Genomic DNA, 18,341 nt, shown 5'->3' on the forward strand with positions numbered 1-18,341 from the left:
GAGATATTTGTTCTTTAATAATTGCCTTTAATATCAGTAAAATGAAATAATACAGGAATTTCAAAATGGATTTCAGGGTTAGTGAATAAAATCAGGCCTTCATGCTTTTTGTTCCATGTTATTCAAATCACACCGTCTTGATTTTTTTTTTCTCAATGAAAATTCCTGTATTCTGGGAAAGTTCAATTTTCTGGAAGATACCGACCAGCAAAGGAAACACATACCCTACTTACATGCAGCCCCCCTAGCCCACAGTTTCTAAATCTGCTTTCTCCTCCCCCTCCCCCATACATCCCCTGATCTTAAAAAAGAAATCTCCATTTTTTTTGTTTTTGTTTTTATTACCCAATAAACACATGGAAGATGGCTTTCCTCTTTTTCTTTAACTTTAGAAAAGAAAGATAATATATGAAATTGAACTGGGTAGGAAATATGGATTTAAAGCAGTACTGAAGTTCTTGGGAAACTGAATTTATAAAAATTATAATATAAAGTTACATTTTACATTCCTCTGGGGCAGAAAGACTACTATGAGCTATCAGATGCTACATTATTTTTTTTAATTTTTTATTGTTATGTTCATCACCATATATTACATTATTTGTTTTTGATGTAGTGGTCCATGATTCATTGTTTGTGCATAACACCCAGTGCTCCACGCAGAATGTGCCCTCTTTAATACCCATCACCAGGCTAACCCATCCCCCCACCCCCCTCCCCTCTAGAACCCTCAGTTTGTTTTTCAGAGTCCAACGTCTCTAATGGTTCGTCTCCCCCTCCGACTTACTCCCCTTCATTCTCCCCCCCCGCTATCTTCTTCTTTTTTTTCTTAACATATATTGCATTATTTGTTTCAGAAGTACAGATCTGTGATTCAACGGTCTTGTACAATTCACAGCGCTCACCATAGCACATACCCTCCCCAATGTCTATCACCCAGCCACCCAATCCCTCCCACCCCCCACCACTCCAGCAGCCCTCAGTTTGTTTTCTGAGATTAAGAATTCCTCATATCAGTGAGGTCATATGATACATGTCTTTCTCTGATTGACTTGTTTCACTCAGCATAACACCCTCCAGTTCCATCCATGTCGTTGCAAATGGCAAGATCTCATTCCTTTTGATGGCTGCATAATATTCCATTGTCTATATATACCACATCTTCTTTATCCATTCATCTGTCGATGGACATCTTGGCTCTTTCCACAGTTTGGCTATTGTGGACATTGCTGCTATAAACATTGGGGTGCACGTACCCCTTCGGATCCCTACATTTGTATCTTTGTGGTAAATTATCAGATGCTACATTATTAACTCATGTTAGATTTTTTATCTTTTGGCTGAATCTCAAGGGATATAGTTAGGGTTCCTGATAGTTAGAGAAATTGAAAATGAAGGATATTTGCAAGTAAGGTATGCATAAATATGATTAATAAGTAGCATTTAAGTATGATATGAGTGCATATATGTACATTAGCAGGCTGTTTCAACCAGTTACAATTTAAAGAGTGGTTTGATACTATCTTTAGAAACTAGATCTGCCTTGTCTCCAAGCAACAGGTTCAGCAGGCAGCACCTTCTGAAGTCTGGCTAAACTGTGAGGATCTGAAGTGGAACCTTCCTGAAGACATTGCCATTATTGCTGGGCATACCTCAGCATCAATTCCTGACTGCTCTATGCAGACTCTCCTTGGAAGCACCTTGGATCACCATTACTAGATCTGTTTCATGCTTCTTTTATCTCCAGCATGTCAGGCCCTCTCCAGTTTTTAAACCACTCAGATCCAGGAAGGCTTGCTACTCGCCAAAGCAAAGGGCTCCATGAGGCTAAGTCATCAAAAGTCAAGCATCTATCAGTTCACACATCTCAGAAAAGTAGCCCAGTGGTGAGTTGTACACTGGCATTTATTTTTTGCCCCATTCTTAGAAGGTAGAGGTAAAACAACAACTGCACAACTGAGAGCTAGAAGAAAGGAAAGTCTGGTTCAATTTGCCCATTGGCCTGTGCTAGCACCCTTTCATGTCCTTGCTAGTGAATGACCCAAGACATGAGGTTAAATGATCTTTCATTTCTTTTGATTCTGGCTTGACTCTAGAATAAGGAGCAGGGGTGCCTGGGTGACTCAGTCAATTAAGCAGCTGACTCGGTTTTGGCTCATGTCATGATCTCAGGGACATGAGATCGAGCCCTGCCTTGGGCTCCGTGCGCAGCGGGGAGTCTGCTTGAGGATTCTCTTCCTCTCCCTCTCTCCCTATCCCCCTCTCACACTATGCATGCTCTCTCCCTTTCTCTCTCTCTCTCAAGTAAATAAATAAATAAATAAATAAATAAATAAATAAATAAATCTCTAAAAAAAATAGAATAAGGAGCAGTGAAGAATCTAAATCTAATGGAACCTCAAAGTGGATTTTATTTATATTTTGCCTTTTTGGTGGTTCTGACATTTCACTGAGGCCCAACAATCCCAAAACAATATAAAAGTAGACTCTAAAGGGCCTCTAAGATAATTTGATCCAACCCCATAATTTTCTAAATTAGGAAATAACATGAGAGAGGCCACAGTGATGCGGGGCCAGAACTATGTAGTCTGAGTCCCATTACCTTCTAGTGCACCAAATTACCCCCTTGGTTCACAGCCTTGTTTTATTAGGGCTAGACCCTATGAGAATCTTCCTGAAAATTAAATATCCTCTTGGATCAGTTGATGTCCCTTCCATTAATATTTTTAAGACCACGAGAAAGATCCACCCAGTCTTTACAGTAAAGCATCTAGGGGGTGAAGCCTGAGCTTGGGGTGAAGATGGGGGTTAGAATAGTTTATTTCCTCCTCCCTCTATTGGCTTTAAATGAGGATGACAAGCCTAGTTTCTTTGCTAGGAGAGGAAATGTTTTACAGTAAAAGTAAGTAAGTCGACGGATGAATAGATAAATGTTACGTGTATATATGTATATATTCACACATACCCACCGCACAGATTTAAATTTGAAATTTCCCCCCAAATTTGCTTCATTTTTTAAAAGAGATAAAACTTCCAGAGCACCTGTCTGGCTCAATTGGTAGAGCATGCGGCTCTTGATCTCAGGGTCATGAATTCCAGCCCCATGTTGGGTGTAGAAATTACTTAAAAATAAAATCTTGAAAAAGGAGAGAGAGAAAACTTCATGGATAACAGTTGAAGACTGTTTTGTAACTTTTGATCCCATCCCCAATTTTTGGGATGGATGATTTAAAAATTTTCACAAGTAGGATCAGACATTAACCAGTAAGAATCTTTGCCATTCCTAGCACTGGGGCAGGCCCGGGAGTCCCTGCTGTTGAGCATTAGGCATCTTGGTTAGTAGACTGAAGGGGGGTGAGTGCACCGAGGGTCTGAGGTGGTGAGAGAAGGAGGTGTTAAGGCAGCTGCTATTACAAGGCTCTATGAAGTGTTATTTGACCATCTTGGACCATTTTTTTTTCCTTTTCAGAGATAACTATACTGAACTAAGTATATAACTATATTCTTACATATATGTGGATACTTCTGTTTTGGGCATTTAAAAAATTACATAAATGATATTCTAGACATAACTTTCTGCTATGCTATTTGCATTCAATCTTATGTTTTTGAAAGTTCTTTTTGATTCACATAAGTTTAGTATGTGCACATTAACTGCTGCATAGAATTTCATTACAAATTAATATATCACAATTGTTATACATTTTATTTTTTCTTATATAAACAGCTTGCAGTGAGTATTCTTATACAGCATGCCTCCTCGTCCATGTCTTCTAAATATGAAATAAAAAAATTTTCAGGCTGTATTTGAAAGAGCTGTCTACAAAAATTAAATTACAGGGTGACTATTTCTTATTTTTATAAATTAAAAGCCTATTGGATATCATAGTTATTATTTTTATTTTTATTATTGGTGTTTTAAATCTTAATGATATTGCAAAAAAATGAATATTTTCTGTACATACCTTTCTTACATAATGCTGAAAGCTAAATATGCACTGAAGTATTAAGAGGGAATAAAAAATATTAAATACAATTATTTAAAAAATGTAGTGATACTGCAATGTACTAAATAAGACACCTAGCACATTTTAATCAATGTACTCTTGTGTTAGATCTCAGATATGCTGTCAAGTTAGTCATGTTAGTTCATTGTACATTATCATCTTTCTGTGCAAGCTTCCTCTTCCTTTTTTTTCCCCATCTCCATTTCTATCTCCTCTCAGTCTAATGTTTGATATATGTCTTTGAATATATATGCATCTTTCAAAAGTATCTATTTTTGTGTATGAATTTATTTTTTAAAATATGTCATACTTAGAAAATTTTAAAATGTATACACACGGGGTCCCTGGGTGGCTCAGTCATTAAGCGTCTGCCTTCGGCTCAGGTCAAGCCCCACATCAGGCTCCCTGCTCAGCGGGGAGCCTGCTTCTCCCTCTCCCACTCCCCCTGCTTGTGTTCCCTCTCTCACTGTCTCTCTCTCTCTCTGTCAAATAAATAAATAAAATCTTTAAAAAAAAAGTATACACACAGATTAGATAATAAGAAAAATACCTGTGAACCTGCTTCCTAGTTCCATAGAGCACTGCCAGTAACTGAGACACTTCCTGTGTGCCCCTTCTTAACTGAATCCCTTTGCTGCCACCTAAAATTCAAAATAGTAGTTATTTTATTTTTGTTTTAATTAAAAATTTTTTTTAAGTAGGCTCCATGCTGGGCCTGGAGCCCAATGCGGGGCTTGAACTCACGACCATGAGATCAAAACCTGAGCAGAGATCAAGAGTTGGACACTTAACTCACTGAGCCACCCACATGCTCCAGAATAGTGGATATTTTGAATTTTGTGTTAATCATTCCTTGTTTTTTTTCCTAGTTTAATCACCCATATATGTATGCCTAATTAAAATTATTTTTATACATTTTGAAAGTTTGTTTGAATAGAATAATACTGCTTTTATTCTTTTGTTACTTCTTTTGCTTTGTGAGATTTGTGTTGCTGTATCTAGTTATTAATAACTTTCATCATTGTGTATTATTTTACTGTATGAATATACCACAAGTTATTTATCTATTAAACTCTTATTTGACATGTGAGTTTTCAGTTTTTTGCTTTTTCAAATAATGTTGATAATCTTTGCTTTTAACTGGAAAGTTTAGTCCATTTACATTTATTGATATTACTTACTAGTTGGAGATATCTCTATCATTACATTATGCATATTCTATTGTCCCATTATTTTTCTGTTCCTTTTCCTTCCTCTTATCATGTCAAAAACTGATATTTTTGTTTGGTTGTTTGTATTGATTTTTTTCATTCCATTTTTTCCTTTTCTACTAGTTTAGAAGTTATATGCTATATGACCCCTGTTTTACTACTTAGATTAGCTATTTTAACATGTATAATTAACAGTTAATTGGAATTTTTATGTTACTTCTGAAAAATCTGAACATTTTATAGTGCTTTAGACTATTTCTCTCCTCTCAATGTATATGCATTTTTTTTGTCCTGTATTGGTTCTATTCTTTATTTTCAACCCCATAAATCAAATTTTTTAAATTAATGCTTATTTAAATATACCCACATATTTACTATTATTTTTGTCCACTATTCTTTTTTTTTTAAGATTTTATTTATTTGACAGAGAGAGACACAGCAAGAGACACACAAGCAGAGGGAGTGGGAGAGGGAGAAGCAGGCTTCCCACTGAGCAAGGAACCCGATGTAGGGCTCGATCCCAGGACCCTGGAATCATGACCTGAGCTGAAGCAGATGCTTAACGACTGAGCCACCCAGGCACCCCTTTTGTCCACTATTCTTGCTGGTATTTCAGACTTTATGACTTAATTTTTTATGTGAAATCTATCCTTTAGAATTTCTTAAATGAGGGCATATTAGTAAATTCAGTTTTGGTTTGCCAAAATGTCTTTGTGCTACCCCATATTAAAACAATTTCATTCAGTATAAAATTCTAACTGCCGGTTATAATATATCCTTGATTTGAAGAAACACTACTATTTTATGCACTATTACAAAATTTAAAAATTTTGCCAACTAACTTATCCACAATATGAAATGATACCAACTTTAAGATGCACCCCAGTTAGGGCCACCTGGGTGGCTCACATGGTTAAGCATCTGACTTGTGATTTTGGCTCAGGTCATGATCTCAGGGTCATGAGACTGAGCCCTGTGTTGGGCTCCATGCTTAGCAGGGAGTCTGCTTGGGATTCTCTCTCTCCCTCTGCTCCTCTCCCCTCTCCCTCTCTCTTTTTCAAATAATAAATAAATCTGAAAAAAAAAAAAAAGATGCATCCCAGTTGCAGAGATGTGAAAACTTGTGTCTCAGAATCAGTGAAAGATGATATATTTTTCTTAGTGCATTACAGCTATCCTTTTGCTGTTTTCTAGCTTCTGTGTTCTTGAGAAGTCACTCCCCAGTCCAACATCCATTTCTTTGTAATTATCTGTCCTTTCTATCATTTGCTTTTTAGATAATTCTTTGACATTCTGCAATTTCATTATGAGTGTTTAGGTAAGGAATTCTTTTTATTTACTCTTCTTGGGATTTGCTTGACCACTTTATTGATATCTTTCAACAATTCTGTAAAATTCTTAGACATTATGTCTTTAAATATTTCCTCTTCCCATTCTCTAAGTTATAAAATTCTTGGATTCCAAATAGACATATGATAGACCACCTCATGTTGTTCTCTGTGTCATTGAACTCTCTTTTACATTTACCACTTATTTTTTCCCATATGCTGTCCTCTTGATAATTCCTTCATATAAATTCACTCGTTCTTCAGGTAGGTCTAATCTGCTTTTTAATGTGTCCATTCAATTTTTTAAAATATTTATTTATTTATTTATTAGAGAGAGAGTGAAGGGAGTATGAAAGGGGAGAAGGTCAGAGGGAGAAGCAGACTCCCTGCTGAGCAGGGAGCCTGATGTGGGACTTGATTCCGAAACTCCGGGATCATGACCTGAGCTGAAGGCAGTCGCTTAACCACTGAGCCACCCAGGCACCCCTCCATTCAATTTTTGAATTAAAATTATTATACTTTTCATTTCTAGAAATCTTATTTAGTTGTTTTTTCCAACATGTTTATTTTTTGTGGTCTTGTGACTTATTTATATTTTCAAAATTCTCTTTTATTTTTTATTAAAGATCTTTAAAAACTTATTTTTATTTCATATTAATATTATTATTATTTTTTTTAGAGAGAGAAAGAGTGTGTGCAAGCAGAAGGAATGAGGGGCAGAAGGAGAGGGAGATAAGGAATCTTATGTAGGTTCCACACTCAGCGCAGAGCCCACAGGGCCCAATCTCATGACTCTGAGATCATGACCTGAGCAGAAATCAAGAGTGGGTGCTTAACTGAATGAGCTACCCAGGAACCCCAAAGATTTTACTTTTAAGTAATCTCTACACCCAACCTGAGGCTTGAACTCACAATGTCAAGATCAGGAGTTGCACTCTCCACCTACTGAGCCAGCCAGGCACCCCTCTTTTATTTCTTTAAATAGTTAAACATAGTTATTTTGTATCCTCTTGTGCAGTTCTATTTCCTAGTATCTTAGTAAGCATAAAATTCTAAAACCTGATAACTTTAGAAAAATACATTTTGTTCCTTTAGTACTTTAAGTACCATGTGATACATTTATACACTTTTTAGAGATTTATGTTAATGCATTTTTCTTGGTTTTATTTGAATCATATAAAATTTGTTCCTTTTTTTTAAGATTTTATTTATTTATTTGACAGAGAGTACACAGTGAGAGAGGGAACACAATCAGGGGGAGTGGGAGAGGGAGAAGCAGGCTTCCTGCAGAGCAGGGAGCCCGATGGGGGTCTCAATCCTAGGACTCTGGGATCATGACCTGAGCCGAAGGCAGACGCTTAAGGACTGAACCACCCAGGCACCCATAAACTTTGTTCTTAACAAAAGTTATACAAATTACAATTACACTTTGCACACCCTTTTGACAATAGGAGGAGATATTGTATTACAGGTAAATACGCCCTAATCTTTACCCTCGATATAGGTGTGGAAGAAACACAAAATTGTTGTTGATTTACTGAAATCAGATTTTAAAAAATTAATTTGTATAATAATGTAATGCATAGGAAGTGATTTGTAACCAAAAATAAAACAAATAGTGGCATATCTTTCATCAGTGGCCTTCTAATATTTCACGTTTCTATAAAGGTTTTATTGGATGTGAGTTAAAATTTCCCCAGATGTCTTATATGTGTTTTCTTGATTCCTATACTCTTAGAAATTATATTTATTTAGATGTACTTTATTTAAGGTGTTATATATTATCAGGTAGCAATTTTTTAAAAAACATAAAGTGGTCTTTTAGGTCAACATGTTATTTTCCTGAGACCCATTGCATTGGTTACCATAGCACCTCCAAATAAATATTTTAAAGTTGTATTCTGTTTCAAGCTACTTATTTGAGCTTCTGTGGGTTAGAACATTGTTGGTTTTGATCAATAGGGTACATGTTTAGTTAATTAATTTGTAATTTCTCTTTGTAGGCTTGTTTTGATCTACCTTTTGTGGTTCCCACCAAGAACCCAATGATGTACAACAAAAGGGCAGCTGACCCAGTCCGTCCTGACCTTACTGGTTTGTTGGTGAAAAACAAGAACCTTTTGGCGGAGGTATATGGATTATCTGAAAATAAAATGCCAAGGGAAATTATATCCTCTGTAAAAGTAGGGAGAGAAACATTCTGATAAGGGACTCAAAGTATTATCTTAACTCAGTTTTGCTTTTCTCTCAATATTGAACTGTCTTATCACTGAAGAGCACTAATTTAGACCCAAATCTGTCTTTTGCCAGATAAATCCTTTTGAAGATCATACGTAGTTAAGTGCTTTTGAGTTGATTGCTAAATGCTATAGTGTTAAAATAGTGTTTAGGAACTGCCATGCTCAAAATTTATGTAAAAATAATCAATTATATGTTTTAAGCATTTTTTAATGGAAAGGTTGTGTTCCTATTTAAAACATAGCATCAGATGTAAAATATCCACTAGTCTTATATAACACTTGATGAAACAGGGCTCCTGGATGGCTCAGTTGGTTAAGCGTCTGCCTTCGGCTCAGGTCATGATCCCAGGGTCCTGGGATGGAGCCCCGCATCAGGCTCCTTGCTCAGCGGGGAGCCTGCTTCTCCCTCTCCCTCTGCCTGCCACTTCTCTTCCTCTTCCTCCTAGATTTATTGCCATATAATTGCCATACAGCATTATGTAAGTTTGAGATGACAATGTGATGTTTTGATATACATATATTTTGCTAAATAATGATCACAATAAGGTTAATTAATGTTTTCATCACCTCACGTAATGACTGTGTGTGTGTGTGGTGAGAAGGTTGGTTGCTTCTGAGACCTCTTTTCTTGGTTTATAGATAGCCATCTCTTCTCCGTGTCATTACACAGTCTTCCCTCTGTAACTGTGTCCAAATTTCTTCTTCTTATAAGAACATCAGTCACATAGGCTAATGGCTCACCCTAAAGATTTCATTTTAACTTAATTACCTTTTTAAAGGCCCTGTCCTCAGGGCACCTGGGTGGCTCAGTCAGTTAAGCAGCTGACTCTTGATTTCTGCTCAGGTCATGATCTCTGGCTCTGTGCTCAGTGGGGAGCCTGCTTCTCCCTCTGCCTGCCGTTCCTCCTGCTTGTGCTCTCTCTCTCTCTCTCTCTCTCTCTCTCTGACAAATAAATAAATAATTAAAGTCCTTGTCCTCAAATATAGTTACATTCTGAGTCACTGAGGGTTAGTACTTCAACATATGAATTTTGGGAAGACAAAACTAAGCCCTTATTCCTTATTCCTTGGGGCCTCTTTTCTGCTGTCTCATCTCTCAATAGTCTGACTCCAGGCTTTCTTTAAATATATAGATAAAGAGGGATACCTGGCTGGCTCAGTTGTTTAAGTATCTGACTTTTGATTTTGGCTCAGGTCATGATCTCAGGGTCATGAGATGGAGCCTCAAGTCAGGCTCCACAGTCAGCGTGGAGCCAACTTAAGATTCTCTCTTTCCCTCTCCCTTTGCCCCTCTCCCCGACTTGCATGCACCTTCTCTCTCAAAATAGAAAATATGTATCTATATCTGTAGATACGTAGATAAAAACATATTTCTTTCAATTTTATTTATTCTAATATTTTCCCTCCTTTAGCATAGAGGTGAATGAACTTAAATTTAAATGGAGTTTATATAAATACAATCCATTTTATAACACTGAAAAGATTTCTTAATTTGTCTTTTTTTTTTTCCCAGAAAAATGTAATGCCAATACCTGAAAACTGTAGCAGTTTTAGTATGGGTAGCATCACTCTTCTTGTCCACAATATAACTTCCTATTAATATTTACTAAATTTGAGATTTTTGATCATTCAGATCTGGATTAGATTAAGGTTTATGTCTATGCTTAATTCATAAAGAAACCTTTTAAACCAAATCGTCAAAAAAGATCACAAGTTTTAAACCTTGTCAAAAGAAAATATGTAAATTATTTTTAAGAATTTCTAAGTACTTGGGGCGCCTGGGTGGCTCAATCGTTAAGCATCTGCCTTCAGCTCAGGTCATGATCCCAGGGTCCTGGGATCGAGCCCCGCATCGGGCTCCCTGCTCGGCGGGAAGCCTGCTTCTCCCTCTCCCATTCCCCCTGCTTGTGTTCCCTCTCTCGCTGTGTCTGTCTCTGTCAAATAAATAAATAAAATCTTTATTTAAAAAAAAGAATTTCTAAGTGCTTTTTATTTATTTATTTATTTTGAATATTTTATTTGAGAGAGAGAGAGCATGAGCAGGGGGGAGAGGCCGAAGGAGAGGGAGGAGCAGACTCCCTGCTCAGCAGGGAGCCCGATGTCAGGCCTGATCCCAGGACCCAGAGATCATGACCTGAGCCAAAGGCAGATGCTTAACTGACTGAGCCACCCATGCACCCTCAAAGTACTTTTTAAAAGCAAATCTCTACATGTACATAAATCATTTGGTAACTATAAATATTTTTAATCTATTTATCAAAGCAGGTGTATGAAAGGCTCTACAAGGTCTCATTTTGACTTCATTTTAGATGGTATGTATATTAATAAAAGAGTCTAGAGATTTCAACAGAATACCTTAGCATGAGTCATCTTTCTCTTTTCCAATAACCTATAATTTAATCCCACAGGAACACAATTGTCTTGATAAGGCAGTTTTTCTATTTACTGCATGAATTTAAACTTTTTTGTCATAATCAACTTTATTTCTTTGTGAGACATACAAAAATAATTATCATGTGTTTCTGCCCAATAATGGAGAAACAGGTACAAGAGGGGCTATATTTAAGAAAAGTCAGATATGGACGTGATAAATATTAAAGTGTTCAGTTGGTGATTGTGTTGTCTAGGCACGACAGTTGAACAGTTGGCATAGTGCTGGATAAGTTGTTTAAATAGGAGTTAAACAACTTGTAAAAAATGTTACTGATAATATGTGTAATAAGGCCTGGCGTGTTAAACTTAAAATAAATGTAAAGTGTTTTGCCAGTATTTTTAGTTGGATTTTTCATGGAAATTTTTTATTTGTGAGAGCAATATGACTGTGTTTATGCAGATAAGATGTTTTTTCTTTCCTTAGTGTAGTAATAAGGCAAATAGTAGAAACCTGGTAGATGCAGCCTTGAAGGGGGTGAATGGAAAATTGGCAATGTCAATTTTGTTGCTAAAGAAAAATATATCAAAACCAATTATTATTAATTTTACTTGCAATTTTTATTAAGATAATTGAAGAAGCACATGCAGTTTTAAGAAATAATAGAGAGAGATCCTTTATACACTTTGCTGAGTTTATCCCGTAGTCAATTTTGTAAAATATAATATAATGTAACAACCTGAATATTGACATAAATGCAACATGGTCTACCAGTCCACCAATCTTATTCAGATTTCCCCTGTTTTACTGGTATTCATCTGCGTGTTTATATGTATAAAGTTCTAAATAATCAGTCAAGATACTGAACAGTTTGAACACCACAAAGATCTTTCCTGTTGCCATTTTATATCCACACCCACTTCCTTCCTACCCTCAACCCTTGGTAACCACTAATCTTTCCTTCATTCTAAAATGTTGTCATTTCAAAAATATTTTATACTCAAAAAGCTAAACATAGAGTTATCATGACCTTTAAAAGAAGAGTGATATTATATGATCTGAAGTGACAACTAAGGATAGAATAGATATCCTTTGCTTGTGTCCTTAGAACATTCTGCTCATACCACTATTATTATACCCGTTAAAGTATATTCTAATTATTTGTTTTATAATTGGTCTCCCTAATGAGCTGGGAAATTTTTGAGAGTTCTTAATTTTCTCCTGGCACATGCCTGGAACATAGAAGATACTGGAGGCTTGTTGGTCAAATGAAGAATGGCTTAGAGAGGTGCTAGATGGGAAGCAGGAAGACCAAGTGGGAGGTCCTGTAACAGTGCATGAGATGAACAATGGGGCCCTAAAACAAGACAAGGCAGCAAAGCAGCAGGCATGGGAAGAGAGGGTTAGATATGAGAGACATATTAGAGGTAAAATGAACAGACCTAGTAACTAGAGGGGAGGATTTAAAAAAGGGTTAATCAAAAATGACTCTGATCTAATTAACATGTTTTTACAAAAATATAAATGAATTTTGAACTTTCCATTTTTAAAACATTTAATCTTATTATCTTTTCTAAATGGATTTTTCATAGAATACTTAGCCCATTATTTTAAGTAAATACATTTATAATTAAATAAATCGGTCTTAAAACAGGCTCTGATCTGCAATACATAGACATAGGGATGAAGCAAATCATATTTTGGTTAAAAAGTAGAAACTGACAAATGAACACCTGGAGAAAGGAGTGGATGTGCTCAAAAAAGGCTACAGGGGCCCAGGGCTGGCTTAGTCAGTAAGAGTATGCAGCTCTTAACCTCAGGGTCATGAGTTCAAGCCCAATATTGGGTGTGGGGCCTAGTTAAAAAAAAAAAAAAGCTACAAAAGAATAGCTCCTTTGTAATAGCTAACATAGGAGTAAAAAGTTTTACTTGTATGAAAAGTAAGAAGGGGGGAGAATCTGACCCTAGAGTTTATTTAGCACAAGTTAGAAAAATTTAAACCAAACCATTTCATTATCAACCAGTGATGGTGAATAATTTTCTTAACTAATCACTCCTTTTCTCTAGGGAGAATTTGTTAAATTTATTATTTCATTAGTGGTTGTATTTTATTCTAAGAAATTTTAGTTTAATGATACTGTAATTTTTTTTTAAGAATTCCTTTCCTCACTACTTCAGACTGCAAAACTGATTCCTATTCAGAATTTTGTCAGAATGTCCTAAAAACCCAACTTCATATTATAAGCCATGTTCCTCTATGGTAGGAAGGCTGTAGTATCCTTTGAGAATTGCTTAAGGGTCAAGACTATAGAGCAGCTTTTAATAATGCATATTTTGGGGGAAATGGAATAGTATTTTAAAAAGAAGATGGGTCTGTGCCAAAAATGAAATTAAAAAGCAGTCTAAATGATGAAGTCAGTGCAACCTAGAGACTGTGGGGCTGGCCATGAAGTGTTCATTCAATTCCAGACTCTTCTTCACCCTGGGAAGCTTTATAAAATATAAGATGAATTTTAAAAACCCATGCATTCATTTATATCTTCTGTGGTCATTTAAAGAAACCCTCCCCCCCCATATAGAATTTGTTACATCCAGTTTAGCACAGTTCCTTAATATCAGCACAAGGAATGCTTCCATGCAAGAGAAAAAGAACCACCAAAGAAAACTGGAAAGAAGTAATCAGGGAGGAAGAGAAAAAGGAGTTTCATGAATGCCAAGAATCAGTCATGGATTCACTGCAAAAAGCAGAAACCACCTTAAGTATTTCAAACTGAAAATGATTTAATAGAGAATTAAATTCTCTAAATTTAATTAAATTAAATTTAATAGAGAATTAAAAAGAGAATTATGTATACAGAGTGATTGGAAGTTCTGGGTGTGGGAGCTGAGGCCAGAACTGGATGAATGAGTTCAAGGACACACACTGTGGATGAGATCCTGAGGTCAGGAAGTTGCTGCAACTGCCGCTGAGCCTTTATTTTATTTATTTATTTTTATTTTTTAAAAGATTTTATTTATTCATTTGCGAGAGAGAGACAGAGAAGATGAACAGGAGAGGGGCAGAATGGAAGCAGACTCCCCACTGAGCTGGGAGCGTGAAGCAGTCCAGCCCCAAGGACCCTGAGATCATGACCCCAGCCACAACCCTAGAGGAAGTCAGATGCCTTAACCCACTCAGGTTAAGGTGTCTAACAGAGCCAGACACCCTCCACTGAGCCTTTAGTGCACAGAGCTCCTTCTCAACCCCCATGAAGCTGTTAGCTAAGTAATGCAATGTTTTTCTCTGGCTCCCTCCTTGATCTTGCTTACCAGCAGAATTAGTGGTGGGAAAACGGCCTCCTCTCTATTCTAAATTTTGTGGGAGTACATCTCTTTCGTGCAGCTCAGTGTACACCTAGCATGGCTCTCAAAGTGTAGTTCCCCAGACCAGCAACATGAACGTCACCTGGGAACTTGGTAGAAATACAAATTCTCAGACCCCATGCCAAACTAGGAACTCTGGATGTAGGCCTAGCAATCTGTTTTTTAATGAGCCCTCTAGGTGATTCTCATGCATTGCTGAAGTTTGAGAACCACTGGCCTGGAGAACCCCGGGCCCCACAAGGACTCTGGAAACAAAGTTTTATTTCTAGTTCTGCAGAATAAGAAGACATCATAGGGGTGGAAATGGATACCAAGTGCCAATGACCATATCCAGAAAAGAGCATGGTCAATGGTGTCAAATGCTTCAGTGACATGTGGAATCTGGTGACAACTGGAAAGAAATTATTGAATCTGATAAGGGACCACTGGTGACTTTTGAGAGAAGAGTTTCCGTGGTGGAGAATAAGGGATGAGAAATGGAATGTTATAAAAATGGAATTATAGTGGATGAAGAATGAGCACAGAGGATTCTTACTGTCAGTGTGGCTGGGCAATGAAGAAGAGAAATGAGCTTTAGCTTGAGCTCGAATCTTTCACTTAATCTTCAGGATCTTGTTTGTGCCCTCTACCACCTCTTCTCCATTTCAAATATCTCAGTCATTTCTGCAGCTAATTAGGGAAGTTTGTGGAGTGCCTTTTGTATGACATAATTTCAAGTTCTAAGGGAGCACAGACTTCAATTTAGTGTGTACCTGCAATTTAGCTGTATGTTTTCAATTTAGTCTATTATATTTTTGTATGTGACAGACACCACGTTAGGTCTTTGATATATGTTATTTTTATTCCTTACAAGCACAATGTGAGGTGGGTAAGAAAATTTAACTGACTTGCCTATGGCCACAGTTTGTCTTGTTCCTCCAAATTTTGAGGTCTTTCTCTTCTTCCATACTTTCTTTCTCTATAAACTCCATGGCCTCACTGAAGTGTGTGTTTTTAGTGGTGATATAATAAAAAAATACATAACAGTATGTTTTGAGAACACTGTTTTAATTTCACAGAATTTCTTAGAACTAGAACACATTTTATACACACACTGGACTAAAAATTTAGTTTAAAATGCCTTGTCTTCCCACTGCTGTACTATTAGGAATTATAGCATTTGTCATTAATGCAATTTTTTTCTTTTTTTTTATTATTATGTTATGTTAGTCACCATACAGTACATCATTAGTTTTTGATGTAGTGTTCCATGATTCATTGTTTGTGTATAACACCCAGTGCTCCGTGCAATACGTGCCCTCCTTAATACCCATCACTGGCCTAACCCATCCCCCCAGCCCCTTCCCCTCTAAAACCCTGTTTGTTTCCTGGAGTCCATAGTCTCTCATGGTTCATCTCCCCTTCTGATTCTGCCCATTTTTTGACTTGATTATTTCTTTTTTGGGTGTTGAGTTTGAGAAGTTCTTTACAGATCATGGATATCAGCCCTTTATCTGTAGTGTCATTTGCAAATATCTTCTCCCATTCTGTGGGTTGCCTCTTTGTTTTGTTGACTGTTTCTTTGCTACGCAGAAGCTTTTTATCTTGATGAAGTTCCAAAAGTTCATTTTCGCTTTTGTTTCCCTTGCCTTTGGAGACATGTTTTGAAAGAAGTTGCTGTGGTCGATGTCCAAGAGGTTACTGCCTATGTTCTCCTCTAAGATTTTGATGGATTCGTGTCTCACATTGAGGTCTTTTTTTTTTTTTTTGTCAATAACTAAATATTCCTGACCCTTTTCTGGTTATACAGCTAATGATTTTTTATAATGTCAAATCAAACTTGCCCCCTTTCCTCCTCTTTTACAAGTTTATCAGTCTATTAAGAAATTTGAACAAATTAGGTTACATTAAAAGTTAATTGACCCCTGAATGTTAGCAGTACCTCAGTTTTCTTTATCTAGTGAGCTTTCTTCCCTTATCAGATAGAAGAGCAGAGACTTTTTTTTTTAAAGATTTTGTTTATTTGATAGAGAGATAGAAAGAGCCAGAGAGCATAAGCGGCAGGGTGTGGGGGGGGGGGGGGTAGGTGCGGGGGTAGGGGAAATGGCAGAGGGAGAGGGAGAAGCAGGCTTCCCACCAAGGAGAGAGCCTGACGCTGGGCTCTATCCCAGGACCCTGGGATCATGACCTGAGCCAAAGGCAGACACTTAACCGACTGACCACCTAGGCGTCCCTGGTCTTTTTCAGGTAGCAGCTTGTGGCTCTCTTATGTTGCTTCCCCTCTCACAGGCCATCACTCTTCATAACTTTATGATCTTTTCTTTCCTTTATTTGCCTTAAAAATATAGTCAATTAATTAATTAATTAATTTTTAAAAGATTTTATTTATTTACTTGACAGTGAGAGCGAGAGAACATAAGCAGGGGGAGCAAGAGAAGGAGAGGGAGAAGCAGGCTCCCCGCTGAGTAGGGAGCCCAATGCAGAGCTCCATCCCAGGACTCTGAGATCATGACCTGAGCTGAAGACAGACGCTTAATCATCTAGATTACCCAGGTGCCCCAAAATATAGTCAATTTAAGCCTCATTCTTTCTTCTCACTCTCCTATTCACCCATTTCTCTGATCAGCACAGACAAGGCCAGGAAACAAGTGGTATAAACATAGGCATCTCTTTGTGAAAGAGGCCTCTGAACACATTGCCCTTCACAACCAGCATAAAGCAAGCATCTATGGCCAAAGCATTAAGTATTTCTTTTCTGCTAGGAATTATACAATTCATAACAAGATTTAAACAACTTTAATGTTGATGAGAATAAAATAACTTATTCCAAACCCTATGTGTCATTTTGATGGATTTTTAAAATTATACTGCTTCAGTTTTTATTTTATTTTTTTTAAGTTTATGTATTTATTTAAGTAATCTCTGCAGTCAACATGGGGTTCAAACTCACAACTCTGAGATCAAGAGTGCAAGCTCTTCCACCTGAGCCAGCCAGGCACCCCTTGAAATAATTTTTAAAATATATGTAACATTGGAATATACTGTTAGGAGATTTGAGGGTCTTCATTTTATTGTATCATAATGTATAATTAGGGCACCTGGGTGGCTTAGTCAATTGAGTGACTGACTCTTGATCTTGGCTCAGGTCATGATCTCTTGGGGACCTGGGATCGAGCCCCAAGTGGGGCTCTTCACTCAGGAGTCCGCTTAAGGATTCTCTCCCTCTTTCTCCCTTTGCCCCAACCGCTGCTCGCTCACTGTCTCTCAAATAAATGAATAAGTCTTTTAAAAAAATAATGTATAACTTAAATACCCATAGTGATTTAAAGTCATGAATTTTCTAAAACCAAAATTATGATTTTCCCTTTCTCATTAGCTAAGGAATCTTCAAAACAAGCTTCTCATAAAAGAAACTTCCTTGCAAGAAATGAAGAATGAGCTAGAAAGTTACAAAGAAAATAATGTGCAACAGTCTTTCCAGATAATGTCCCTGAAAGATGATATCAAGGATCTAGAGGAACTTATTGCTTCTCTAACCAGAATTAAATCTTTGAAAAACACCAATATTCAGAATCTTGAAAGAGGCAACTGGGATCTAACTGAAAGAATTATAGAACTAGAAAACCGTCTAAGGTAGGAAATTTTCTAGTTTGTTTTCAAACATGTCATTTGTCATAGCTTGAAAACAGTATATAAACTTCACATTCCTGATTGATCACAGAATTTAAACTTAGTAGGATTTCCTATAATACCTGACTCAAAATTACTATGTTTAAAAAGACATTTTTATTGAGATATAATTCACATACCATTAAAATTCACCCTTTTAATCACTTGTACTT

At 36.8% G+C, this 18,341-nt stretch overlaps 1 protein-coding gene across 1 annotated transcript in view; it reads left to right on the forward strand.

The window, feature by feature from the left end:
* Window positions 1-1,748: 1,748 nt before the first annotated feature.
* LOC114208524 (uncharacterized) overlaps window positions 1,749-18,341 on the forward strand; it is a 42,320-nt gene continuing 25,727 nt past the window's right edge. Inside the window, exons 1-3 of the mRNA XM_028102597.2 lie at window positions 1,749-1,886; window positions 8,550-8,675; window positions 17,876-18,132. Of these exons, the coding sequence (XP_027958398.1) occupies window positions 1,749-1,886; window positions 8,550-8,675; window positions 17,876-18,132 (521 nt within the window). The remainder of the gene's footprint in view (window positions 1,887-8,549; window positions 8,676-17,875; window positions 18,133-18,341) is intronic.

Source organism: Eumetopias jubatus, unplaced genomic scaffold (genome assembly GCF_037043125.1).
Source record: "Eumetopias jubatus isolate StellerSeaLion01/CBP00866 unplaced genomic scaffold, mEumJub1_p1.0 scaffold_7, whole genome shotgun sequence".
Classification (NCBI taxonomy): domain Eukaryota; kingdom Metazoa; phylum Chordata; class Mammalia; order Carnivora; family Otariidae; genus Eumetopias; species Eumetopias jubatus.